The sequence below is a fragment of the Gilbertella persicaria genome (assembly GCF_025201335.1).
Source record: "Gilbertella persicaria strain CBS 190.32 chromosome Unknown B0P05scaffold_23, whole genome shotgun sequence".
NCBI lineage: Eukaryota > Fungi > Mucoromycota > Mucoromycetes > Mucorales > Choanephoraceae > Gilbertella > Gilbertella persicaria.
In genome coordinates, this window is record NW_026251984.1 from 399,749 (window position 1) to 423,771 (window position 24,023).

Sequence of the window (24,023 nt, forward strand, 5' to 3'; positions counted from 1 at the left end):
CAACTCAACGCAACTCAACGCTGAACTCAACGCAACGGAACTCAACGCTGAACTCAACTCAACTCAACTCAACTCAACGCAGCTCAACGCAACTCAACGCAACTCAACGCAACTCAACGCAACTCAACGCTGAACTCAACGCTGAACTCAACGCAACTCAACGCTGAACTCAACGCAACGGAACTCAACGCTGAACTCAACGCAACGGAACTCAACGCTGAACTCAACGCAACGGAACTCAACGCTGAACTCAACTCAACTCAACTCAACTCAACGCAGCTCAACTCAACTCAACTCAACTCAACGCAGCTCAACGCAACTCAACGCTGAACTCAACGCAACTCAACGCTGAACTCAACGCAACGGAACTCAACGCTGAACTCAACGCAACGCAACTCAACGCTGAACTCAACGCAACTCAACGCTGAACTCAACGCTGAACTCAACGCTGAACTCAACGCTGAACTCAACGGAACTCAACGCAACTCAACGGAACTCAACGCAACTCAACGCAACTCAACGCAACTCAACGCAACTCAACGAACTCAACGCAACTCAACGGAACTCAACGCAACTCAACGCAACTCAACGCAACTCAACGCAACTCAACGAACTCAACGCAACTCAACGGAACTCAACGCAACTCAACGCAACTCAACGAACTCAACGCAACTCAACGGAACTCAACGCAACTCAACGCAACTCAACGCTGAACTCAACGCAACTCAACGCTGAACTCAACGCTGAACTCAACGCAACGGAACTCAACGCTGAACTCAACTCAACGCTGAACTCAACTCAACGCAACTCAACGCAACGCAACGCAACTCAACGCTGAACTCAACGCAACTCAACGCAACTCAACGCTGAACTCAACGGAACTCAACGGAACTCAACGCAACTCAACGCAACTCAACTCAAATGATTGGTCGAGATTGTCGGCAAGTTAAAATAAATTGAAGCACTTTTACTCCCCCTTTTTTTACTTCCACTGTGGTATTTGCACAAACTTCTTACTAGTAAATCGAATTAGATTACACCTAATATACAAATACCTGCTAATATCACAATAACATACATATTAGCTATCAAGAATAATTCATATTAATTCTACGTGTTTTATTGGTACTGAACTTAAATAACTGAGCACTGATTTTTACTTATAAATCAAAATTACTTTGACTTGTGAATCTTCCCTCACTTTTAATAAAGGATTAAAGGAGACTCATTTCGCTTAACCGCCTAATTTACAATTAACAATCGATTCATAAAGTCAAAACCTCACACGCTTTTTTTGACATTGTAATAAAAGAATAGAGAGCAGACGTCCGTTCTTGTATTCTAAAAACAGTGGCAAACTAAAGATACCTTGTTTTTTTTACGATATTCATCAACCTTACTTTATTTTATTGGATTTGTTACTCCTAGTTGTATTTCTTCAAATGGCAAGACCGCTTGCGATCCTGTGAAGTTGAAAAGATGCCATAGAAATTGGACTCAGAGACAGTTGGACGATGTCGCGATGGTTGAAAGGGATTAACAGAGCGGATGCAGAGTCGATGGAAGACATCAAGGACAAGCAAACAAAGTGGCATATCCATCAGCAGTTTGTGTAAATCACACAAGTTACTCGGTAGCTGGAGAGTCCCTAATTCATACATGACATAAAGGCCTTTGGATGGCAACACCAAGAGATAGAAGGTAATGGATCGTCCAATGATTTGCAAACCTAGAATACCCTCCAAGTTTTGTGCGTCGAGGGCATTCTTGCAAAATTTCGCCACTCGGATCAGATCGTTCGACAAAAAATAGTTGTTTGCTTCATGGCATGCTGGTTTTACTTCACCGTATCCATGGCTGGTCGACCATTTCACACCTTTCAAGCTTGTTACGGTAAGATCGGGACGACGTGTCCACAAGGTTTCGTTTTTTCGTGCTTCGGCTGTTGTTTTGTTTGTCCATCGAATAAATACCCCTTCGTCAGGATCATCAAACAGGCCACTTAAAAACGGATCAACAAATCGGGTACTAAGTTCGGATTCGTTCACATCCTCTTCAATTGACACACGAGGTAACTTTTTAACTAACTCGACCAGGCCATTGGCAAATTTGCGTTCATGTGGCAAAAGATCAAGTTGCAGAAGTTTCACAATCGCTTGACTGCGGCTGATTGCTTCGATGTTGAGTTCCTGTATAATGCTGATCATATTGGTTACCGTTTCAATTTGCATACGAGGCAAATTCAATTCATAAATGGATTTAATTTTGTTGATGGTCGTTCTGAGGCTGGCTTCGCAGAAATGCGGTGACAAGTTGTCTGGGTATCTATTTGGTGATAACAGTAAAATTGAATTGATCGCCATAGCATGGTGTATATGATCTTCAATTGAGAGTTTCCATTTTTGTCGTAAAATCGAACACTGGAATTCGTACATCGCGTTTGTCACATTAAACTGCTGAGCGACAAAATGATCGTCATGGTCCACAGGCGGAAAAGACAAATCTTTTGGATCCAACAGCTCCATCTCCAGAGAGCGATCTTCAGCTCTTGTGCTCGAGCGCCCCTTTGTACGAGATGTAACGCAATGGACGTCATTCAGATGCTGCTGCGACGATGATTGTTCTTGATCATGGCTGCTTTCCTGTCGTTGTCGTGATGACGACGACTCTTGATTCTGACCGTTGTTCTGATGATGTTGTGCTGTCGACCGTGATTTTGTAAGCTGGTGTTGGTCGGCTAATGATTGACGATGACAAATATAAAAATGGTCTTTCAATTCTTTTACATCTGCATAATGCGCGGAACAAGCTGGGCAACCGGCGTGTGCTTCAATCAAACCGTGACCGTTTCCACACTTCACAAAGGTATATTGCTCGTTATTTCTTCTTCGGAATCCCAGAGGTCTGCTAGGTGTAGATATACCGTGGATATTCAAGTGGTTTATAAGTTTCTGAGTTGAAGAGATTGAATCTCCGCATTCAAAGCATCTGTTTACGATGGTAATGAGCTTCGATGAAGTTGCCATAACAAACTTACAACAGTTTAAAAAAAAGGGGAGAAAAAAAAGTAGAAGTAAAAAAGGGGGAGTAAAAGTGTTTCAATTTATTTTGACTTGCCAACAATCTCGACCAATCATTTGAGTTGAGTTGTGTTGAGTTCCGTTGAGTTGCGTTGAGTTCAGCGTTGAGTTCCGTTGCGTTGAGTTCAGCGTTGAGTTGACTTCAGCGTTGAGTTGAGTTCCGTTGCGTTGAGTTCAGCGTTGAGTTCCGTTGAGTTCCGTTGAGTTCAGCGTTGAGTTGCGTTGAGTTGCGTTGAGTTGCGTTGAGTTGCGTTGAGTTCAGCGTTGAGTTGCGTTGAGTTGCGTTGAGTTGCGTTGAGTTGCGTTGAGTTGCGTTGAGTTGCGTTGAGTTGAGTTGAGTTGCGTTGAGTTGCGTTGAGTTGAGTTCAGCGTTGAGTTGAGTTCAGCGTTGAGTTCCGTTGCGTTGAGTTCAGCGTTGAGTTGCGTTGAGTTCAGCGTTGAGTTCAGCGTTGAGTTCAGCGTTGAGTTCAGCGTTGAGTTGCGTTGAGTTCAGCGTTGAGTTGCGTTGAGTTGCGTTGAGTTCCGTTGAGTTGCGTTGAGTTCGTTGAGTTGCGTTGAGTTGCGTTGAGTTGCGTTGAGTTCAGCGTTGAGTTCCGTTGCGTTGAGTTCAGCGTTGAGTTGCGTTGAGTTGCGTTGAGTTCAGCGTTGAGTTCCGTTGCGTTGAGTTCAGCGTTGAGTTCCGTTGCGTTGAGTTCAGCGTTGAGTTCCGTTGCGTTGAGTTCAGCGTTGAGTTGCGTTGAGTTGCGTTGAGTTCAGCGTTGAGTTGCGTTGAGTTGCGTTGAGTTGCGTTGAGTTGCGTTGAGTTGCGTTGAGTTGCGTTGAGTTGAGTTCAGCGTTGAGTTGAGTTCAGCGTTGAGTTCCGTTGCGTTGAGTTCAGCGTTGAGTTGCGTTGAGTTCAGCGTTGAGTTCAGCGTTGAGTTCAGCGTTGAGTTCAGCGTTGAGTTCAGCGTTGAGTTGCGTTGAGTTCAGCGTTGAGTTGCGTTGAGTTGCGTTGAGTTCCGTTGAGTTGCGTTGAGTTCGTTGAGTTGCGTTGAGTTGCGTTGAGTTGCGTTGAGTTCAGCGTTGAGTTCCGTTGCGTTGAGTTCAGCGTTGAGTTGCGTTGAGTTGCGTTGAGTTCAGCGTTGAGTTCCGTTGCGTTGAGTTCAGCGTTGAGTTCCGTTGCGTTGAGTTCAGCGTTGAGTTCCGTTGCGTTGAGTTCAGCGTTGAGTTGCGTTGAGTTGCGTTGAGTTCAGCGTTGAGTTCAGCGTTGAGTTGCGTTGAGTTGCGTTGAGTTCAGCGTTGAGTTGCGTTGAGTTCAGCGTTGAGTTGCGTTGAGTTGCGTTGAGTTGCGTTGAGTTGCGTTGAGTTGCGTTGAGTTGCGTTGAGTTGCGTTGAGTTCAGCGTTGAGTTCAGCGTTGAGTTGCGTTGAGTTCAGCGTTGAGTTGCGTTGAGTTGCGTTGAGTTGCGTTGAGTTGCGTTGAGCTGCGTTGAGTTGCGTTGAGCTGCGTTGAGTTGCGTTGAGCTGCGTTGAGTTCCGTTGAGTTGCGTTGAGTTGCGTTGAGTTGCGTTGAGCTGCGTTGAGTTCCGTTGAGTTGCGTTGAGTTGCGTTGAGTTGTGTTGAGTTGCGTTGAGTTGCGTTGAGCGTTTTTTTTTTTTTTTTTTTTGCATTGGATATTTTATAGTCTCTCTTTGTTGAGACACTTGTCAAAGCATTTAGCAGAATGAGAAACAAAGCCTTGGAAATCACTAAAATATAAGCTGTTACATGCTTCACTAATCCTTGTCATGAGCGATTCTTTTTCCAAAAACTTATTTCGCTTAACTTTATTCTTGACGACTGACCAGAACTGCTCAATTGGATTTAGTTTGGGAGAATACGGAGAAAGATATACGTACCTATATCCCCAAGAATTGATATACTTACCTATATCACTTGAGCTGTGGATAGGAGCGTTATCCATGACAAGGTAATGTCCCTTCATATCGGGATACTTGTCTATTTCATCAAGAGTAGCCTTTAAAAAGCTCAGATAATGCCCTGTCACTGTTCCTATGCTATAACCACCAGTTGAACGTCCAATCTTTCTCTTTTTAATGCGTTTTGGAACTCTCAAACTGACATTGATTAAACCAGTTGCAGATATTGCACCTAAAATCGATGTTGCGTTCGCTTTAGTTGTAGGCACTGTAACTACGGCGGGAGTTCCCTTCTTTGACCAGGCCATACCTCGTTTCAAATTGATATGAAAGGCTGACTCATCAAGACAGACGCAATTTGTTGTGAAATCCAAGTCAGTTTGCTGCCACTTTTGTACCCAATGGTACTTTTGTTGAATCTTTTCTTCGCTGTTTCTTTCTACAGGCTGGAATTGTGCCTGCTTAATAGATAGATTGCACTCAGTTGTCATAAAGTTATAAATAGTGCTACGAGAAGCATTAAGATCCGCAAAATTTTGTGTTAGACTTTCTGCCACTTCGATTACAACAGCAGAAGGATTCTCATCAATGTAATTTAAAAGAAACTGCTTATGATCTTCTCCAAGAATACGACGCCGACCTGACTTTCTCTTCTTTTCGAAGATGCTCTCAGGGTCTTTGTAATAACGTTTAACCCATCTCTGCGCTGCTCGGACATGAATACCCAATTGTCTCGCAGCTGCAGAAGCATTCAAGCATTTGCTGAAAAATAAATGAGAAAATCGAGATTTATCGTTATCAGAATAAACTGTATAACAGCGCTTATTGCATTGCTCCATATAAACATTCTCACTACTCCTTTCATCCGCAACCGCACGCATTACAGGATTATGAGGTCTCTCAGGAGGTTTATCCGCTAGGAATTGAGTACGAGAACTTATTGTTTCGATAGCGAATAACTCCTCGTCAACAACAAGATCCATGGGCTCAACTCCATTTTCATCAACAACATGACCTTGTCCATCTTCATAAAAAAATTGCATACTCATCTTCAATGTCTGTAAAATAAATTGTAAATAGGACGAAGTAAAATGGACACAGAAAATCGTCCCCTTTTTTTATAACAACAATTCATGCCAAGAAATTTTATTGGGCAACTACTAAGCGACAAGTAAAAATAAATGAAGTTCATGACACGTGAGCACGACTTTATTTTTGGATCAGTCGACATAATTGTTGAACACGCAATTTTTTTTTTGCACGACATCAAACTCAAAATCAGCGACTTTACTTTCTGAAATGACTGTATCAAAGGGAGCTTTGTTCAATACATCCCTGATTAAGGGGGTAGCAGATAATCTGTTTCTTATTTGTAACATTAAAGGGATTAGGAACAGACAAACCTTTGCTTTCATTTGCTCATTTAACGAGCTTGTTATGTTTTCAGCGGTAATAGTTGTCGTACCAGAGGAAAATAATGTTTCCATTACGTGATTGTACACAATGTGCTTCACTTCTGGCATCTTTAAGTTCTATTAATGAGTATTGTTAGTTCCGTTGGCAAAAAAAAGTTAGGCCTGGGCTGGATCCTACATGACTTACGTCAAAAGAAGTGCGCAGCTTATATATGAAATAGTTGGATATTATATTTTCAAAGTTTTCAATATAATAATTGTTGTAACATGTTGCGATTGTTTCACAGGCAGTCGATAAAACTTGGCCATAGTTTTTTATGTCTTGAATTTTTACCAGCAAGTCTATATCGTCAGAATCATTCAACTCATCCTATGTTTCGTGCAGATGAGGGATATGATAAGAGTATTTTCGAGCAAATTTGCCAATCTCCATATTTCCATTGATTAGACGACACACAGAATACCAAAAGTTTTGCTGAAAAAATTCATTGCTCAAGCCTTGTGGGTGTTTTAAAATGTAATGATTCACAAATAATTGAGCTTTGAAGATAACTTCCCTCAGGAACAAAGACAGGCCTTGTATTTTTTCTAGAATCACATTAAAAGCATTATCATCAGGCGTCCGTATGAATGACCTTAAGGGAATTGACACTGAATATCTTTCATCTGAAGAGCCCAGACTTTGCTGAATTAATTCTGATAAATTGAAATTGTAGTTCTGGCATTGTTTACTTCTTGCGGAAGCATGTACTCTCTCGCCACATGATTTACATTATCACACGTTGCGTAGATGGTAGAGAACTACGCGCAATTTTTGCGTCCTTTTTGAGTTTCTTCTCTTCAAACGTATCTTTACGCTTGACGCCTTGTAAAAAATGTAAGCTTTCTTGACAGTTCTTTTATCAGCAAAACACTTTACCTCGCTTTATTGTCGGTTGTCTTATTTGGTTTTCTGCTACTCCATGTTGTTCATTTTACTTGCTTTGTTTCTTTAGTTTAATCAAGGTTTCCACTTCTGGATATAATGGCGTACGCATACTTTTTTGAAAAAGAAAGTAAAAATGTCGACAACTTCTACCTACCGTGCATAAACCTTGTGTAGCCAAAACCTTAAAATTCATTTTAGCAGTGCAAATCTCCAGAAAAAAACACATGTGAGACTTGTTCTTCGTTGACTAGGACGAAAGCTTAATACCACTTTGGAGTTCGAGTCGCAGTAAACAACGACCAATAATTTTGATTCGTATGAAAGATACTAACATTGTCGTCCCATTTTCACTTCCGTGTCCCATTTTCACATCTCTGTCCCAATTTAATTTGGAAATGACCAGATTTTTTTATTGGCCCAACCTAGTTTCGTCGACTGTAATGAATCATTTGATAAAACTGGTTTTGCAGGCTTATTTGGCATAGCCAGCAAGATTTACATTTACGAATCGCTGATTTCTTGTCTTTCAAATCGTATGGCGACATGTTCTTTCCTCTAGTTTCTGTAGAATTTACAAGAACAAGTTAAAACATTTTAGTTGAAGATGATACTACATGCGCTCTTCAAGCATCATTTCTCTTTCTTCTTAATTTATAAGTCTGGCTTTGAAGTGACAAATCTGGAAAAAGAAAAAAATTGACTTTTGCAAGCTTGACACTTTTTTCTCTTTCAAAAAAAAAAACGTTATGGGTTTTCGACGCATAAGCAGTATTCAAAACAGTATAGCTGCAACTAAAGTTTGTGTTGAAATATTATCCAACTCCTATATTTCTTCTAGACATATAGACCTTGTTAAACGTCGTCTCTATGGCTATATTGTACGTGTCAAAAGAAAAAAAAACTTTGAATAACTTCTTTGTGTTAGTTGAAAAAGGGCGATCAGACAGAGTGGAACATATGTGGTCACAAAGTTCTTTGCAAGATCGTTTCTGTTGAAGGAGAGTCAAACAAGACAGATCGATCAACACAATATCAATTTGTACAAACTCGACCTTGTAGTGCAGTGACAGCTGAAGAGCAAAAAGACATATATATCACAAGCTTGATTGATATGATTCGAAGTTCATTTGATAATTCAGAAGCTTATCATCAACTAAATATCCCTGTTGCTAAATCTATCTTGATCCACGGCGTTTCAGGTGTAGGCAAGACTAGACTAGTCAAGTATGGAGTGTGTACTATTTATTACATATACTGACCAATTGTTTTTTCCTTGAGCATAGACGTGTCAGTGAGATTCTCTCAAGCGTTGTCTATGAACTATCTAGCCATGACTTATTGTGTTTCAATGACGAGGAATATGATTTGAGTGAATTTGAAAATTATAATCCGTTGTCTTTGCTGACAGAAAAGGCAATCTCATCAGCACCTTCCATCCTTATATTACGTGATTTAGATGCATTGACAAAGCAAAATGCTCGGGACAAACTTAAACGGATTTTAGATGTGATTTCTCAGTGTGTAAGGAAAATTGGTAGCTCAAAAATACCCATTGTCCTTATTGGATTAGCACGCGAATTAAAGCAACTACCAGATGCATTCAAAAAGACAGACATTTTCAGCCAACACATGTTGTTACCTATACCTTCGCTGTATGTACTTGATTTTTATCCTGTATTCATAGTTCATTCTTCTGTATAGTCCCCAAAGAAAACTGCTTTTGAATCATTTCTTGAAAAACGTAAAACTAGGGGCTGATGGAACAGAAGACAAAGATACATTAAACTATTATACAACTCAAATTAGTTTGGTAAATAATTTTTAAAGAACCCCCCCCCTTTTTTTTTTACTAAGCAAATAGTTTATCTATAGCGTACTTCAGGATACGTTGCAAGAGATTTGAAACTAATGGTTCGACAAGCAAAACTAAAATCAATGAGATCCAGTGATATTGCAGATCAATTGAGTAAACTCAATCTATCATCATCCAATTGCTTACAATGGCAAGATTTTGAATACGCTCTTGAAACCTATCGACCTTCTCAAAGACAATCAGAACAAGTAGAATCTACTTTGCCTAAAAGAGATTGGAATGATCTTGGTGGGTATCGAGCTATCAAGGACAGAATGAGACAAGCAATTTTATTGCCCTTATTACAGCCTGAAGTATTTAGAAAGCTAGGTATCAAACCACCTTCAGGGTTATTACTCTATGGACCATCTGGATGTGGCAAGACAGCACTTGTTCAAGCTCTCGTGTCTGAATCTATGATGAACGTTATTTCTATCAAAGGGTAAACATAATTTATCAAACATCCCCCTTTTTTTATTGATGATTGATTTTAGGCCCGAAATATTTTCAAAATATCTTGGCGAAACCGAAAACAAGATTCGTAAATTGTTTGCAACTGCAAAACGTATTTCCCCTTGTATTGTTTTTATTGACGAGATGGATGCCATTGGTACAAAAAGAGGATTTGACATGAATGATGGAGAAAGTGGTGGTGTTAATGAACGTGTATTGAGTACATTACTAAATGAAATGGATGGCGTTGAAGGAAGACAAGGTGTTGTTGTAATTGGATGTACAAACCGACCTGATCAGATCGATGATGCTATTCTTCGACCAGGACGTTTGGATCAATTAATATATGTTGAATTACCAACTTTGCAAGATCGGATTGATATTATCAAAACTATTATCAAGAAAGTCTCGGCCTCAAACGATATTGATCCAGAAGAATTAGCCAAGCAAACGGAATTTTGTACTGGCGCAGATTTAGACAATTTGTTTAGGTAAGCAACACAAAAAAGGCTTGTATATATATTGAAATGATTATAGAGAGGCTGGCACTATAGCTCTAAGAAAAGATCTCAACGCAGAGTATATAACTGATGATCATATTCAGACAGTGCTGATATCTATTTGTGAAAGAGCAGAGAATCAAGTTCTCGAAGGCAATTTGGATATTTATGAACGCTTAAAACACAGACAGTTTAAATAGTATTTATAGATTTTGACAATAAATTTTTTTTGTTGCATAAATCAAGACACATGCGGGCATCTTTATATAAGCATGTTACTGTCAACTTATTCCCCGGAATACACACACTTGGCAGGACATTCCTATAAAAAAAGGACAAAAAGCTGCTGAACGCACTTTGTATTTGCATGATCATGAGCTATAAAAAATTAATAAATCAATAGTGTAACCTAAGAGACATGTGCGTTGTTGTACCTATTAAAAGGATAATAAGTAAAATAGATTAAGCTTTTTTCTTTCTTTCTTTCTTCTCTTATTTTGATATTAAATGCTAACAACTGAAGAACAACCTACTCAACCACCCATTGAAAATGGTAACCATGCTAACGAGACCGAGATCTCGAACACAAACCCAGTTGTCATCACAACCACAGCTGAATCCAACAACCAAGTTATTTCAAAATTAACAGATCTCGAGGTAAAATTTTGGCCAATAATTTCTTTATAATTTTTAATTCAGGTTTGATGCATTAGGGAGGCTTTCAATGCTTATTGGATAAAGTAAAGCAAGATATGCAAGCAGCTAAAGTAAGATTATCCGGAAATATCTATTTACTCAAGTAAGATGTGTAGGATGTCACTTTGTTTTTGGAGAAAAGAGCTGCTATAGAAAAAGAATATGGAAAGCAACTTATCAAGCTTGCACAGTCAATGTCTGATGCTTATGATAAAACGCATGCAAAGAAAAGGTGAATTGATCTTACTTGAATCATACGCTAATTGACAACATAGTTCATATGGATCTGTTTGGACTCAGCTTCTTAAAGTGCACGAAACAATAGGAGAACAAAGAGTTAAATTCTCAAGCGATATTTCAGAAGTTGCAGACGATTTACAAATTGTATACAAAGATACAGAAAAAAATAGAAAGGCGGCCAAAGAACAAGGAAACCGTCATGAAAAGAATAGATTGGATGCTGAAGTTTCATTGGAAAAGGTATTTGATATCTGATTGACATATAACTTATTCATTTAAAAAGAGTAAAATCAAATATGATCTTCATACTGAGGAATGGGAAAAAGCCATCTTGGCGAAAAGCAACAATGAATCCGAGTACATGCCAAAGAAAGCAGGTTTATTCAAAAGCAACAAGACACCAGCGCAGGTAATGACAATACAACTGAACTTGATGAACATTAATAGAAAGGGTAAATTAGTTTCAAAAACAAGTCGATGATTCATGCGCCAAGGCAAACCAGGCACAAACATCTTATAAAAATCAGTTAGCCACAACAAACGCTACTCGCCAAGATTATTTTCAAAGCCAACTTCCTTCTGACATTATTCATTTAAAAAGCATTGGTGATGAATGCTGTGGCGCTACTCGATATCAATTAGCTCGTTACTCATACTTGTTTGAAGTTGCTATCACTGCTGATGGAGAAGCATTGGATAATGACAGGGGCACAGGATTAAGGTCATTGTGTGAAAAGATTAACAATGATCAAGACACTTTTACTGTAGTAAGAGAATTCGGCGAACGTGCCATCAATTTCAGAAAAGCAGACATACCTTACAAGGAATATCCCATGGTAAGTAGTTTATACAAAAAGTAGCGAGATAAAACTCATTTTATTTAGTCTAAAGTTGCCATGAGCATTTTGAAGCCCAATCCTGTGTTCGGTGTGGAATTGACAAAGTTAATGCAACGTGATGGTCAAGAAGTGCCTTTGTTTTTGGTGAAATGTATAGAAGCAATTGAAGCATCTGGACTAAAGAATGAAGGCTTGTATCGAATCTCTGGTACAGGAACCCATATTCAACGCTTGAAAAGTTCTTTTGACAGAAGTAAGTTGCGATTCATCATAAAATATACTTATGCTGTAAACAAAAAGATTGTGCTGGCGTAGATTTGACTACAGATGAAAATACAGCTGATGTGAATAACATTACAGGTTTAGTAAAACTTTGGTTTAGAGAATTGCCAGATCCATTATTCCCTCAATCTTCTTATCAACACTTTATGAATGCAGCAAGTAAGTATAGCTTTATCATACCAGCAAGCCTTGTTGACAGATTGTCATAGAAATTGAGAATGATCGTATGCGGGTACTTGGTCTTCATACGATTATCAATGATTTACCAGATGCTCATTATGCAACACTCAAATACATTATGTGTCATCTTGACAAGTAAGTTATGACCTCAATCGCAACTAGATTAAATTGCTTTATAGAGTCCAAAAGAATCAAGAATTTAACAAGATGACAACCAGTAATCTATCTACTATATTTGGTATCACTTTGATGGGAGGTGAAAGTAATAGTAACCAATCGTCTATTAACTCACAAGAGCAATATCAACAACAAGAAGAACAAAGATTAGCTGACACACATTGGCATGTGCGAGTAGTAAAAACAATTTTAGAGAATTACCGCTTAATCTTCGAACCTGATGAAGAACAGTAATATAAAAATCCCAAATAAATTCATGTAAAACATTATAGTAGAACATACTCTAATCAGTAGAAATAAAGAACAATAGCAATATTAATATGGCTTTTTCTTTTTTCTACTGTAAAGTGGCGATATCTAGTAACAAACAAAAAATGGCAGCTCGACATCCTTTTCATTTGAAAGTTGCCTTCTGGCCCAGTTATTAGTGACTGCTAATAACCTTTAAAGTGTGTGAGAGGGGTGGGTGTCATGCAATTTCCTTTTATTTGTTTTTTTATTAAATGATACAAAGCTCACTCAAGTCACTTTTTACACGCTCTTGTTACAGCAGCGTTTCTCGGGCCTGTTATTCTACCAAACCTAGTTTCTCGACTATTGATAAAACTGAAGTCAAAAAATTCAGCGACAAAGCAGCCGAGTGGTGGGATCCTTCAGGCGAGTTTGGTATGCTTCAACTCTTGAACCCACCCCGTGTTTCCTATGTACGCGACCAACTTGTCGACAAAGAAGTTGCGGAAACATCTACTCCTTTTAAAAACCTTCGTATGTTAGATATTGGCTGTGGTGGTGGACTTTTATCCGAGGTAAGCACTTTTTTTTCTTTGATTCATGCAATTAAATGAAGGCATAGGCACTTGCTCGTTTAGGTGGTCAAGTTGTTGGTGCTGATGCTTCTTTTGATAATATTCAAATGGCTCAATTACATTCCCGTAAAGATCCTCGCTTATGGCAAGGTCCTGGTAAAATTGAATATAGAAACACAACAGCAGAAGACCTTTTAAGTCAAGGTGAACAATTTGATGTTGTGCTAGCCATGGAGATCATTGAACACGTAAATCAGCCACTTGAATTTTTGCGTACCTGTGCCAATTTGACAAAACCAGGAGGCAATTTATTTATTTCTACCATGTCACGTACACCAATAGCTTATGCATTGACTGTGTTGCTGGCTGAAAAAGTGTTAGGCATGGTTCATGATGGTACGCACGATTGGAGTAAATATATCAAGAGTAGAGAAATGCGAGAAGCCATTGAATCATTTGGAAACGAATGGCAAGTGAAAGATATTCGTGGCATTTCATGGGATCCTTTTAGTAGACAATGGAAATTAGCTGAGCGTAATGGCTTGATTGGTGTAGGTGGATTTGAATCATTAGAAGTGAATTATATTATGAGAGCATCCAAAAAAAAAGATTAGTTTATTAATAATAAAGAAATACATATTATACTGCAGCTACAGCAGGAGTAGATGTCTCTGTAACAACAGGATCTTCTACTTGCTGCGGTTTCTTTTGTGCAACAATCATAGAAGCTGTCTTTAGTCTGTTCATAGCTCTGATAGCACCAACTGCGCTTTTTAATGTGCGGCGAGGATTGAAATTTTCACGAACAGTATCCAAGATATCAATATCATTAGCATTGTTACTTGTCATCCATTTGTGAGTCATGGCTTCTTTTGCAGTCAATCTTTTTTTGTCATCCAAGGTTAAGAGTGCACGAATGAATTCCTTGGCTAATGTAGTGTTTAGCAAACAAATTAGAATATAATTGTACTGATGTTACCATCCATAGAGATATTTCTCCAGTATCTTTCGTGGAAATCAAAGCGAGCATGTGTAATTTCATCCATTAATTCAACTTGATCTTCTGCTTGAAATGGCTGATAACCACACAGTCTAAACAAAATAAATACTCATATCTAATAGTTTTCTGCTTACAATGTATAGGTGATTACACTATTAGGCAAGATAGTTAGTTTAAAAATATACTTATGCATGTACATTTACCCAACAGCCCACATATCGATTGCAGGGCCATAGCCCTTTTGCAACAATACTTCTGGTGCTACACAAATGTAATTAATATAGGCGTATATTAATATAGACTTGTCTTACCAACATAACCTGGTGAACCACACACAGTTTCCAGGGCAGAAGCCTGAGAACTTGATTTTGCAATACTATATTATTTATAAGTATGTCACCAGCCACAATTCTATAGTTACCCAAAATCGCAAATCACCAAGTCGGAATCAGACTCAGGTGTCTTGAATAACAAATTTTCGGGCTTCATGTCTATTTGTGTTTTAGTCTTATGCTATGATAACTCTAGATAGTTTACCTCTATGAACAATATTGTTTTCGTGCAGATAGGCAAGACCCTTTAATACAGACTGAATGATTGCCACTGCATCTTTCTCAGTAAATTTGCCTCTTTCAAACAAACGTTCAAACAATTCACCACCTGTAGCACTATAGGCGATTAATTAGCCTAGAATGTATTACAAGCGCGTGCTTACAGTTCAAAAACAAGATAAAACTTGTCCCTAATCAAATTGTATGAGGCGATGATTATTAATAAATTACTATTATACCTGGATTCGAATGTATCGTAAAATCCAATGACATTGGGATGGTTTAAGCCTTTTAATACATTCACTTCATCCTTGACCATATCTAAATGATTCTTTACGTTGCGCTTAGGAATTACTTTGATAGCTACTTCTTTGCCGTCACTGTTTCGAATAGCTTTTTTTACAGATCCAAATGAGCCACTGCCTATCGAACTTAAATTAGTCTATTGACGATCAAGAGCACCCGTTACCTAAAACTTCACCAAAGGTATAATCTTTCTTTTTTTCATAAGAATCAGGTTGACCAACACCTCCATGAACAATTGCATCAAGCGCTTTAAAAAGGCCCATTTTTTTAATGATAGAGTGAGAGAATAATAAAAATAAAAAGAAAAAAAAAAGAAAGAAAATACAGGAGAAGAAAGTTAAATTTTTTTTAATGTCGGGCTTGTGGAACAAGCAATCTGAGGCTCGTTTGCCTTAAAGTGAAACAACCATTGTATTTGCCCAATCATAGTTATTCTATCCTGCGCACTTTTAGACAACGATTGTTTTCTTTCTTTTTTTCTTTTTTCACTTAAGCATAAATAAATAATGGCCCAAGACCCGTAAGTATCTCTATATTTACTATGGTTTCAAACTTTTTTTTTTTTTTGGCTTATAGAAAAAGTCTCCAAATAAGTTCTTTGCTGTCTCAGAACCCTTCTACAGTTGTTGTAGTAGATGGCCAGATTTACGAAATACCTTTAAACGCAGAAGAAAGCACTTTCTTACTCGTCAACTTACCTGCTGAGTTCCCAGAAGAGCCTCCCGTGATAACAGTGTCGCCTACAGGTATGCGACACCCTTGGATAGAAGGCGACGTAGTTATGCACGACGCTTTGCCTAGTTGGAGCCAACAATCCAATTTAGGTCTTCTGGTAAAAGAAATACGTGACGAATTCTCACAAAGACCACCAGCAAAAAAGAATTTAAATGATACCTCTCCTCAACAATTACCACCAAAGCCTGAAGAAGGGTAAGTATTCTATAGTCTACATTGTATATTTATTGCCTAGCTAGATATCGCTCCCGTCCTCCTCCCCCTATACCTACAGCCTCTATTTCAACACCAACAGCAATAGCAACAGTAGTAAATCCAGAATATAATGCTATCTCTAAATTAAGGTATGCATAAATCAAAAAGATAAGAATAGCTAACAATAAATTTAGCCAAGAAGACATGGAAGAATTGCTTCAAAACGAAACTGCTTTTGAGATCTTTTTCCATTCATTGGAAAGGATTAAAAACCTCAAAAATTTTCAAGAGGATTTGAGAAACGGCAATGAACAACTTGCACGTAAGACCATAGTATGTGCACAGCTGCAATGTCTCATTTATAGCCTATAGATAAAAACCTAAGTCGAGAAGATCAATTATTAAAACTAAAATCAGAAGTTGAAGTATTGGACAATCAATACAAATTATCCAAACTCGAATTCGAACAAAAAGAAAAACTGCAGCAGGAAGCCTTTAATGTAAGTTGGGTATTGGCTGAACTTGTACTTATGGATATTTCAACAGAGATTTTCTTCTGCTACTGTATTGACAAGATTAAAAGCAAGTGTGTATGAATCAGACGAGCTATCAGAATCAGTAGCACAAAGCTTTTTGGATGGAAATTTGGACAATGACAGTTTTGTAAAGCAGTTTAGAGAGTTTCGTAAAGTATACCATTTACGAGCAAGCAAGCTGGAAAGAGCTCAAAAGGACAGTTTGTTTGTTTCATAAAATAAATCACTTGATTGGCTTGATTTGCATTATGCAAATTGTGATTTCACAGCTGACTTTTTTCTCGTGATTATTCTTTATCTCTTTTCTTTTCTTTTCTTTTCTTTATCTTTTATTCATGAAGGTTATTGTTGCAGAAACAGGTCAAGTCTTTGACTCAAATAGTCTTTTTGCCAAGACGCTGGATCCTAAAGAGTACGAAATAAAGACAATGTATCCCTTGCTAACTTTTTAAAGCTTGAATGAACTTGCAGGAGAAATTGCACATCGAATTCAAACTCGAGAAATGGATCAAATACTATTGACAAAAAATGGCATTCAATTGAAATTGGATACAAGCAGTAATAAATCATACATTCAGCAATACTTTGAGCAAGAAGATAGTGTCGTTGTGTTTAATCGCCGTTTATTGCAAAATCCTTTTACATTTCAGCCGCTTACTATACCTCAACCTACCGAAAGCCTTGTTGAATTTAATCAAATTCTTAGTCTAAAAGACATTAAGAGCATGATTGATCAACAGCAACCTCATCTCACTCGTCGTCTGGATCAAATTCATAAAGTAAGCCAATCTTATCTGTAGTTTAATATTTATGCTATCTATAGACTATTTTAAAGACGAGCTTATATCGACAAGAGCTCATTGAAAAATACATAGAAGAAATACATGCTCAATCCATTGCTCTTCATGCAGCTCTAGACAACTTGGAATCCCATGTCAGGTAATAATCAAGCACGGCCTCATTGTCTATTTACCCGAGATTTAGATTGTAATTAGAACGGCCCATCAGACTATAGATAAATTTGACCGAATTGCTCAAAGAGAATTCTCAAAGCATGGTATTACCCTTGCTAGTATTGACTTGGACATTCAGTTCTTGAGACAAGTTGAACTGCATCCAAGTTTAATGCAGCAACAACCTTATTTAACACTTGATTGTTATGTACCCATGGATACCTTGCAGGAGGAAAAAAATTTGTTACTCAAGACATATGACGACTTGGTAAATGCTACGCTTGGTCAGAAGAATAAAATGACTCATCTTATCCAACAAACCTCTCATATGAACATGAATCGGACTACTTCTGAGATTGTGATGGATCGAGTTACTAAGTTGCAACAAGAGATATGTAGCCAATGGATACCCACTCTATGCTCCCTTAAACCATTAGAGCAAGTCGATTTGCTGTATGACCATGAGGACCTGATTTATCGCGCTGAAATGTCCATTGTGGATGAGAAGAAGATGGCCTTGGTAGGTTTTTTCAAGTGTATGCAGGCCATTAGTCAAGTAGAAGAGTCTGTGAGTCGCATCTACCCTACATTAGCTGAACTAGAAAAGAGGATCAAAGTATTTCGATCAGACCTTGAAAGTGGAAAAGGTTCCATGGCTAAAAAAGTTATCACAGGTTATGTAGGTCAATCTATTCAGAAACGTATCTGATTTTATTTAGGGTCTATTACTGTCGGAATTATGGAGAAGGGATAAATACACAGAGGTAAGGCTAAAACAGGACTGAATGATTAATTAACCAGTGATCAAAAAGATTGTTACAAAAAATGCAAGTCTATTGTATGAGCTCTTTCAAGAATTTGGGAAAAGAGAAGAAGGCTATAGAAAGCGATTTTTCTATTCAGAAGTGGTATCGAAGGATGATGACAATCATGACAATTTGGCTATTTTGCCTTTTGAGATTCAAGGTACATGACAATATATATGTATTCATAAAACAACCGCTTACGTGTATTCCAAAAGAAAATAAGCTCCCAATTATTCTAAAGACTTCTTTAAGTGAAAACTCTGGAAATCTTGAAGACTCTATGGCAGTATCAAGAGGCGATGTTGAAAGTAAGAGACTCTTTTTTTAAAAAAAAAAAAAAAGGAAGACAAGTAACTTATTACTTCAAGGTTTTATTCGCATGGTACATGCATATTACGCTAACACTGCTGATAAGCAACACCAAGATAGTATTGGATGTGATATCACCCATATTTTATCTCGAAAGCTTGACAGAGAAGCCAGGCGCTTAAAGAAAGGACTTGAGTATTTAGGTAAGGAACAAGATAAAATACTCTCATCTCTCGTGTTTATGCTTGTATCTAGGATTACCGGGAACTCGAAAGTATACTGCACAGTTGCCAGTTCAAACTTTAACTAATCACTATCATAAGGTATACATCATATTGATTCAAATTTGGGAAGTTGTTTATTTTATGTCGTTTTTCTTTTTTTTTTTTGGTTTTAGGCTTCTCCTTTTTCATCGGGTCCAACTTCTCCTACCATGATGGCATCAAGCACTATGAGTCTATATTCACTTAATGGACAAAAAAATGACTGGAAAGTCGGCAATGCTTCGGTAAGGATCAGCCTATCAATAATGATATTTACAAGTTCATGCTAGACTATCTATCAGTATGAACAGACTATTGAAGAAATCAAGTCCAAGCATATCAAAGAAATGGATCAATTAAAGAAAGAAAATCTGATTGTATGCGCACTCTATTCTTTTTGAATACTGATTATCTGTAGCTACTAAAAGAAATCAAGTCAAAAGACAGTCAAATACAAGACATGAGAGAAGCGCATCAATACCAGGTAATATGACTATCAAAAGAAAAACTGACTAAATTTTCACAGCTTTCAGATTTGCATAAACAACTTGGACTGGCTCGAATGGATTTTGAAAAAAGAGAAATTTCTCTAAAACAAGAATACCAATCTTTGCTTGATTTAGAAAAAGCAAAATACACTCGTCGATTGTCCCATTCACACGAACGGCTTGATGCTAAAGACAAGGATCTAGCAGAACTGTCGTTCAATCTAATGCAAAAACAAGCTCAAAGTGAACCCAATTCACCCACAGGTTCGTTGTTTAAAGACAATAGAGCCATGATGGAACTTTCTGAAAAGATGTCTGTTATGACACTAACTCATGCTTCTGAAATCAAGTCCTTAAAGCTGAAACATCAACAAGAAGTAGAGTCGCTTAAAAAGGCAATTACAGATCAAGACGCATATCAACTTGTGATCAAAGAATTACAGCAGAAACTTAAAAATACACATGCATATTATTCGCTCAGTCTGAATGAGTTGAAAGAAAAGCAAATTGAAACTCAAGTACGCATGAAGGACTTGTTTATGGCTGAGAACGCTCAATTGACAATACAATGCCAGGCTCGTATTGATAACTTGATAGCTGAGCAGCAACAGCATGTATCAGAAATAACTGATTGTTTAGAGAATGAAAAGCATGTGTTGCAAATTGAGCATCAAGCAGTTCTTCATGGACAAACGCAAAAGATAAATGAGATTTCTCAAGAAATTCATGCACTCGAAAACAAAGTGCAACATTTGGAAAAAATACGTGCAGAAGTCAATAAGGTAAAGAAGGAAATGGCTATTAAGTCAAATGAACTTGCAAAGGTATGCTTTATTGATATTACGAAAGAAATATATGTTTATATATTGATAGCTTCATAAAGAACAAAAAGTTGCTAAACATATTGCAAAAGAGCTACTCTCTTTTTCCAATGAACAAGGTGTTGTCTATACAGACGATCTAATTGATTTGTTAAAGAATACACTTGATAGTATAGCAAGAAACAAAAATATACAGCAAGTAAGTGAACATCTTCCTTTTTGATACTTAGTTTTATTTAGTCAACAACTTTGGGTTACGATCAAGATTTTTGTTATTAATTATTGGCTTTTACATGTATTATTCAATAAATTATATATGATTAAATAGGTGCACCTGGGTAATCAGGGACCTTTTCTTTGATAAGTTTCTCAGTAAATTCCCATAATTCTGAAGGTGCAGTCTCTGAGGCAGCAACACCGTGAGGCTTATCAGGATTAGCAAAAGGAACCTAGCGAAATAAAATAAGTAAGCGTGTATTGTCTTCCATGTGCTAACTTACAAAGTATTGGCCCTTGATTCTCTTTTGTTCGACGTCAGGGCTTGTGGCCAGATAAAGTTGAGTTAGAGCACCTTGCTCAGGCGTGATCAAGAACAAGTTAAGAGCAAGTGTAACAAGGCTTTGAATACCAGTAAAATGACGATAAAGGTCGGTCTTAACAGCACCAGGATGATTACAGTTGGCAAATACATTATCATACCCTTTAGCTTCCAATCGCTTTGTCAATTCCCTTGTAAACAGAATGTTACATGTCTTTGACTTTGCGTATTGAATTGTCTTGTTGTATTTCTTGGGATCACTGATAGATTCCAGGTCCAGGCTCTTGAAAGGAATGCGATGACCCATTGAACTTACATTGATGATACGGCTAGGCTGTGATTTCTCCAAGACAGGAAGTAACAGCATAGTAAGAAAATGGTGTGCGACATGGTTCGTAGCAAATTGGACTTCAATACCATCATCAGACAACCCAAATGGACACATCATCACACCTGCATTATTAAGCAAAATGTCAAGTCGATGATACTTAGCCAAAAAAGCATCCGCAAATTCTTTGACTGATGCTAGGCGCAACAAATTAAGTTGAATAAACTCAATGTTTTCATTGCCTGTTTCTGTTTTGATTTGATCAACTACAGCTTTTGTCTTTTCTTCGCTTCGACAAGCCAACACACTCGAGCAAAGCATCAATATCACTTTATGAAAATCAAACTTTACTTACATAGTACAATTCTTTTTTGCCATCTCGAAAGCACATACTTTGCCGATCTGGGAAATTGAGATGAGCTGTTGTTTGTTGCTATTGTATACTTACACCAGTGTTACTACCAGTAATAATGGCTACCTTTCCAGTCAAATCTGGTATTTTTTCGAACGAAAAGCTCTTTTTAGCAAAGAAATCCATAATGATAGTAAAGGACAAAATACCCGCTCATTTCAAATGTCCAAATACTGTTTTTACGCTTTTTTCTGGACGAATCAAAATTAATTTCCAGATTAGCTTTTTGGATGAATGAGAGTTTACATTTAGACATTTATCTGTAAAGGGAAATCAACTGTTAGAGAAGTAATATCAAAATGACTAATTACTGTGATGTTTTGGGAGTTTTTAAATAAAAAGATTGAATATAGAAATTATAAAAAAATAAAGAGACGCGTAGGAAGTACTTTGAGACCGTTTATAAATATTTATATTCTAGGTTTATATATGATTTGGATTATGTCCTTAGATGTAACCTGAGATAAGACTTGATGAGCTGAAGGTTATATTAGATGGAATAAGAGTATTGGCTTTTCCAATAAAATATACTTTGTGAACCATCTTTACAGTTATTTATCATTCAAGATGAGATCTGTTTACTGGTTTCTGGATTATATGACTCTATTCCGTAGGAGTGTAAATGTTGATTCAGCTATATCATTGTTTAGAATGAACTCAGTTCTATTGCTATCAAACTATGACTAGCTGGCATAATAATAATATATGACAAATGTTCTTGTTATGAGAAAAGACTTATTTGTGATAATATACCTTTTTTATTTATTTAAAGCTATTTATATCAGATCATCACAATTGGATTGATTTGTTTGTTATAATGTTTTTTTAACGAGGTTCATCTTATTTAAAGAAAAATTAAGTTTTCCATCTGCTCCAAGAAACTGACCACGAAGGTATAGTCATTAGGTGTTCAATTGATATTGCCATATTGGTCACTAAACCTATCTAATAGTTGATACCAGAAAAAGAAAGAGAAAGCAGCCTGAAATACTGAAAAAATAAAAAGAGCAGCAAAACGTCAAAGGAATTAAGCTGAAGTTAATCCGGGGGTAATATGCAAGAAGTGTGAACTTTCCGGCCACTCTTCTGCACGTTCACCTCTCTGCTCATTTTACATTACGAGTAAGTCAAATACTATGATTCAGAATCTTGGGCCAAATTACACTGTTTACGCTCGTAAATTAACTTTTCAAAATTGTGTCAAGAAAGAGTAACAAAACATATTGAAGCAGAAAATAACTTCGTGTTGTAGCGCTGTAAGAGAGATAGTGTTTAGAGCCAAACTTTTTGTGAACTGGTATCTTTCGAAAACCCCAAATGAATCCGTACCTGATGGTATCTTTCGGCAACAGTTTTGGTATCCTGTTTGTCAACTGGTGAACAATAGAGAACTTAAAAACACCAAGCTTCTGCCACAAATTTTTTTACAAGAATGGGATAACTTCAAAGCTGGAAATCCTAATGCCACTTTTAATGAAGACTTGATTGGAGGAGCTAGCCAGTGCATCGCCGAGGCCTGCAAGGAGCTGGCAACCACCTACGAGAATGCAGTTGTAGAAAGACTTGAAAATATATTGAGAAGATTTTTGCAATATCAAATTCGAATTATGCTTGTTGTAAGAGCTAATAGTCACATCCATTTACCCTAATTACTTAAATATTATGTATATAGTCCATGGCTCCGAAAGATGTCGATGATATTGTTATAAAATATGGATATCAGTATGTATGCCAAAGTGAAGCGGTGTGGCCTGAACAGAAATCACTTGAAGACCCTATGATGAAACGAAGAATCGATGAACTATGCCTGCCACTTAAAAACAAACTCAATGCTAGAGTTAGTATAAAATCATTAGCTGATAACCCTGGCTCTTTTGTTCCTCTGTTGTTTCATATACTGGCTGTCTTTGAAAGGGAACATCAATCCCATAAAGCGTTTGACGTTAGAAGACTTCCTTTACCAAGGCTGTTCAATGTATTCCCTTCAGCATCATGCCATTGGCGATCAGTGACAATTTCGGTCAATGCATTAGCAGCATTTCTTCCTGGTGAACCACTCCCCAAAGGGTATAATGATCAGCTGCATTTATTTCACAAGGTATTTGATTTTAAACCGCTTAGAACCAAATCGTAAGTACATAGTTGTAAAAAAATGTTTTTATATAATAGTCATTTAAAATATGTTTATTATTAGGATTGAATCTTTATTACCCACTGGAACAAATAAGAGGCTCTTTGGTAACCTGATCATATCAGACGGTTTTTCTGTTGATTTTGTTTTTAACAAACGAACAATTACAGAAAAACGTTTAACCAAGCAAATCAATCAAGTTGATCTAATCCTGGATGATTTTGAGTAGCATGAAATTGACAGCCACTATTTACCAATAGCCGTAGATCCAGAAAGAAAAAGGGTTCTCACTGCATTTGCTGGTTCA

At 37.4% G+C, this 24,023-nt stretch overlaps 12 protein-coding genes across 12 annotated transcripts; 7 read left to right on the forward strand and 5 right to left on the reverse strand.

Moving 5' to 3' along the window:
- Positions 1-1,424: 1,424 nt before the first annotated feature.
- B0P05DRAFT_471455 (uncharacterized protein) lies at positions 1,425-2,525 on the reverse strand (the record flags this gene model as incomplete). Its single annotated transcript, XM_051574618.1, has 1 exon — positions 1,425-2,525. One exon carries the CDS (start codon positions 2,523-2,525, stop codon positions 1,425-1,427), a length of 1,101 nt encoding a protein of 366 aa, XP_051434295.1.
- Positions 2,526-2,750: 225 nt separating this feature from the next.
- Positions 2,751-3,026, reverse strand: B0P05DRAFT_471557 (uncharacterized protein; the record flags this gene model as incomplete). The annotated part of the gene is made up of 1 exon (XM_051574626.1): positions 2,751-3,026. A coding segment is annotated over one exon (276 nt), but the record flags the coding sequence as incomplete, so codon positions are not given.
- Positions 3,027-6,282: 3,256 nt separating this feature from the next.
- On the reverse strand, positions 6,283-7,525 carry B0P05DRAFT_544838 (uncharacterized protein; the record flags this gene model as incomplete). Its single annotated transcript, XM_051578573.1, is given in 5 exon segments — positions 6,283-6,508; positions 6,579-6,728; positions 6,746-6,818; positions 6,842-7,040; positions 7,311-7,525. Coding segments are annotated over 2 exon segments (261 nt in total), but the record flags the coding sequence as incomplete, so codon positions are not given.
- Positions 7,526-8,014: 489 nt separating this feature from the next.
- On the forward strand, positions 8,015-10,369 carry B0P05DRAFT_544844 (P-loop containing nucleoside triphosphate hydrolase protein). Its single transcript, XM_051578574.1, has 7 exons — positions 8,015-8,197; positions 8,245-8,543; positions 8,603-8,971; positions 9,021-9,129; positions 9,192-9,613; positions 9,666-10,115; positions 10,162-10,369. Exons 1-7 carry the CDS (start codon positions 8,066-8,068, stop codon positions 10,322-10,324), a joined length of 1,944 nt encoding a protein of 647 aa, XP_051434298.1. The 5' UTR covers positions 8,015-8,065; the 3' UTR covers positions 10,325-10,369.
- Positions 10,370-10,613: 244 nt separating this feature from the next.
- B0P05DRAFT_544848 (Rho GTPase activation protein) lies at positions 10,614-12,894 on the forward strand. The gene is made up of 10 exons (XM_051578575.1): positions 10,614-10,781; positions 10,824-10,891; positions 10,937-11,052; positions 11,096-11,300; positions 11,344-11,469; positions 11,522-11,896; positions 11,945-12,152; positions 12,200-12,340; positions 12,391-12,496; positions 12,541-12,894. Exons 2-10 carry the CDS (start codon positions 10,877-10,879, stop codon positions 12,770-12,772), a joined length of 1,524 nt encoding a protein of 507 aa, XP_051434299.1. The 5' UTR covers positions 10,614-10,781; positions 10,824-10,876; the 3' UTR covers positions 12,773-12,894.
- A 147-nt stretch (positions 12,895-13,041) lies between these two features.
- On the forward strand, positions 13,042-13,958 carry B0P05DRAFT_471406 (S-adenosyl-L-methionine-dependent methyltransferase; the record flags this gene model as incomplete). Its single annotated transcript, XM_051574616.1, has 2 exons — positions 13,042-13,344; positions 13,392-13,958. 2 exons carry the CDS (start codon positions 13,042-13,044, stop codon positions 13,956-13,958), a joined length of 870 nt encoding a protein of 289 aa, XP_051434300.1.
- Positions 13,954-15,511, reverse strand: B0P05DRAFT_544852 (kinase-like domain-containing protein). The gene is made up of 10 exons (XM_051578576.1): positions 15,365-15,511; positions 15,135-15,318; positions 15,060-15,086; positions 14,882-15,012; positions 14,766-14,835; positions 14,656-14,720; positions 14,548-14,605; positions 14,479-14,496; positions 14,324-14,436; positions 13,954-14,273 (listed from the first exon to the last, which is right to left on the reverse strand). The coding sequence occupies exons 1-10, from the start codon at positions 15,462-15,464 to the stop codon at positions 13,984-13,986; spliced, it is 1,056 nt and encodes a 351-aa protein (XP_051434301.1). The 5' UTR covers positions 15,465-15,511; the 3' UTR covers positions 13,954-13,983.
- A 196-nt stretch (positions 15,512-15,707) lies between these two features.
- B0P05DRAFT_587853 (uncharacterized protein) lies at positions 15,708-16,884 on the forward strand (the record flags this gene model as incomplete). The annotated part of the gene is made up of 6 exons (XM_051582621.1): positions 15,708-15,721; positions 15,778-16,131; positions 16,176-16,280; positions 16,326-16,453; positions 16,504-16,631; positions 16,678-16,884. The coding sequence occupies 6 exons, from the start codon at positions 15,708-15,710 to the stop codon at positions 16,882-16,884; spliced, it is 936 nt and encodes a 311-aa protein (XP_051434302.1).
- Positions 16,885-16,960: 76 nt separating this feature from the next.
- On the forward strand, positions 16,961-18,537 carry B0P05DRAFT_131001 (uncharacterized protein). The gene is made up of 6 exons (XM_051573024.1): positions 16,961-17,079; positions 17,122-17,446; positions 17,491-17,601; positions 17,652-18,294; positions 18,340-18,384; positions 18,433-18,537. The coding sequence occupies exons 1-5, from the start codon at positions 17,003-17,005 to the stop codon at positions 18,372-18,374; spliced, it is 1,191 nt and encodes a 396-aa protein (XP_051434303.1). The 5' UTR covers positions 16,961-17,002; the 3' UTR covers positions 18,375-18,384; positions 18,433-18,537.
- B0P05DRAFT_130970 (uncharacterized protein) lies at positions 18,519-20,570 on the forward strand. The gene is made up of 12 exons (XM_051573023.1): positions 18,519-18,586; positions 18,679-18,734; positions 18,795-18,938; positions 18,991-19,058; positions 19,133-19,243; positions 19,289-19,375; positions 19,417-19,482; positions 19,525-19,750; positions 19,862-20,004; positions 20,062-20,268; positions 20,336-20,506; positions 20,548-20,570. The coding sequence occupies exons 2-11, from the start codon at positions 18,707-18,709 to the stop codon at positions 20,354-20,356; spliced, it is 1,101 nt and encodes a 366-aa protein (XP_051434304.1). The 5' UTR covers positions 18,519-18,586; positions 18,679-18,706; the 3' UTR covers positions 20,357-20,506; positions 20,548-20,570.
- Positions 20,571-20,627: 57 nt separating this feature from the next.
- Positions 20,628-21,711, reverse strand: B0P05DRAFT_587855 (uncharacterized protein; the record flags this gene model as incomplete). Its single annotated transcript, XM_051582622.1, has 4 exons — positions 20,628-20,756; positions 20,808-21,480; positions 21,529-21,575; positions 21,622-21,711. The coding sequence occupies 4 exons, from the start codon at positions 21,709-21,711 to the stop codon at positions 20,628-20,630; spliced, it is 939 nt and encodes a 312-aa protein (XP_051434305.1).
- Positions 21,712-22,799: 1,088 nt separating this feature from the next.
- Positions 22,800-23,719, forward strand: B0P05DRAFT_471482 (uncharacterized protein; the record flags this gene model as incomplete). The annotated part of the gene is made up of 2 exons (XM_051574619.1): positions 22,800-23,201; positions 23,258-23,719. Coding segments are annotated over 2 exons (864 nt in total), but the record flags the coding sequence as incomplete, so codon positions are not given.
- Between the last annotated feature and the right edge of the window lie 304 nt (positions 23,720-24,023).

Coding starts and splice junctions, on each gene's coding strand:
- B0P05DRAFT_544844 (XM_051578574.1), top strand. CDS start 8,066: ATGGGTTTTCGACGCATAAGCAGTATTCAAAACAGTATAGCTGCAACT. Junction 8,544..8,602: donor GGCAAGACTAGACTAGTCAA/GTATGGAGTGTG, acceptor CCTTGAGCATAG/ACGTGTCAGTGAGATTCTCT. Junction 10,116..10,161: donor GATTTAGACAATTTGTTTAG/GTAAGCAACACA, acceptor AAATGATTATAG/AGAGGCTGGCACTATAGCTC.
- B0P05DRAFT_544848 (XM_051578575.1), top strand. Junction 11,053..11,095: donor AAAACGCATGCAAAGAAAAG/GTGAATTGATCT, acceptor TTGACAACATAG/TTCATATGGATCTGTTTGGA. Junction 12,497..12,540: donor ATTATGTGTCATCTTGACAA/GTAAGTTATGAC, acceptor ATTGCTTTATAG/AGTCCAAAAGAATCAAGAAT.
- B0P05DRAFT_544852 (XM_051578576.1), bottom strand. CDS start 15,464: ATGGGCCTTTTTAAAGCGCTTGATGCAATTGTTCATGGAGGTGTTGGT. Junction 15,087..15,134: donor TACGATACATTCGAATCCAG/GTATAATAGTAA, acceptor CAATTTGATTAG/GGACAAGTTTTATCTTGTTT. Junction 15,013..15,059: donor TTTTATCTTGTTTTTGAACT/GTAAGCACGCGC, acceptor AATCGCCTATAG/TGCTACAGGTGGTGAATTGT.
- B0P05DRAFT_131001 (XM_051573024.1), top strand. CDS start 17,003: ATGAAGGTTATTGTTGCAGAAACAGGTCAAGTCTTTGACTCAAATAGT. Junction 17,080..17,121: donor AAGACGCTGGATCCTAAAGA/GTACGAAATAAA, acceptor AACTTTTTAAAG/CTTGAATGAACTTGCAGGAG. Junction 17,447..17,490: donor GTCTGGATCAAATTCATAAA/GTAAGCCAATCT, acceptor TGCTATCTATAG/ACTATTTTAAAGACGAGCTT.
- B0P05DRAFT_130970 (XM_051573023.1), top strand. CDS start 18,707: ATGGCAGTATCAAGAGGCGATGTTGAAA. Junction 19,059..19,132: donor TAACTAATCACTATCATAAG/GTATACATCATA, acceptor TTTTGGTTTTAG/GCTTCTCCTTTTTCATCGGG. Junction 19,244..19,288: donor GGAAAGTCGGCAATGCTTCG/GTAAGGATCAGC, acceptor AGTTCATGCTAG/ACTATCTATCAGTATGAACA.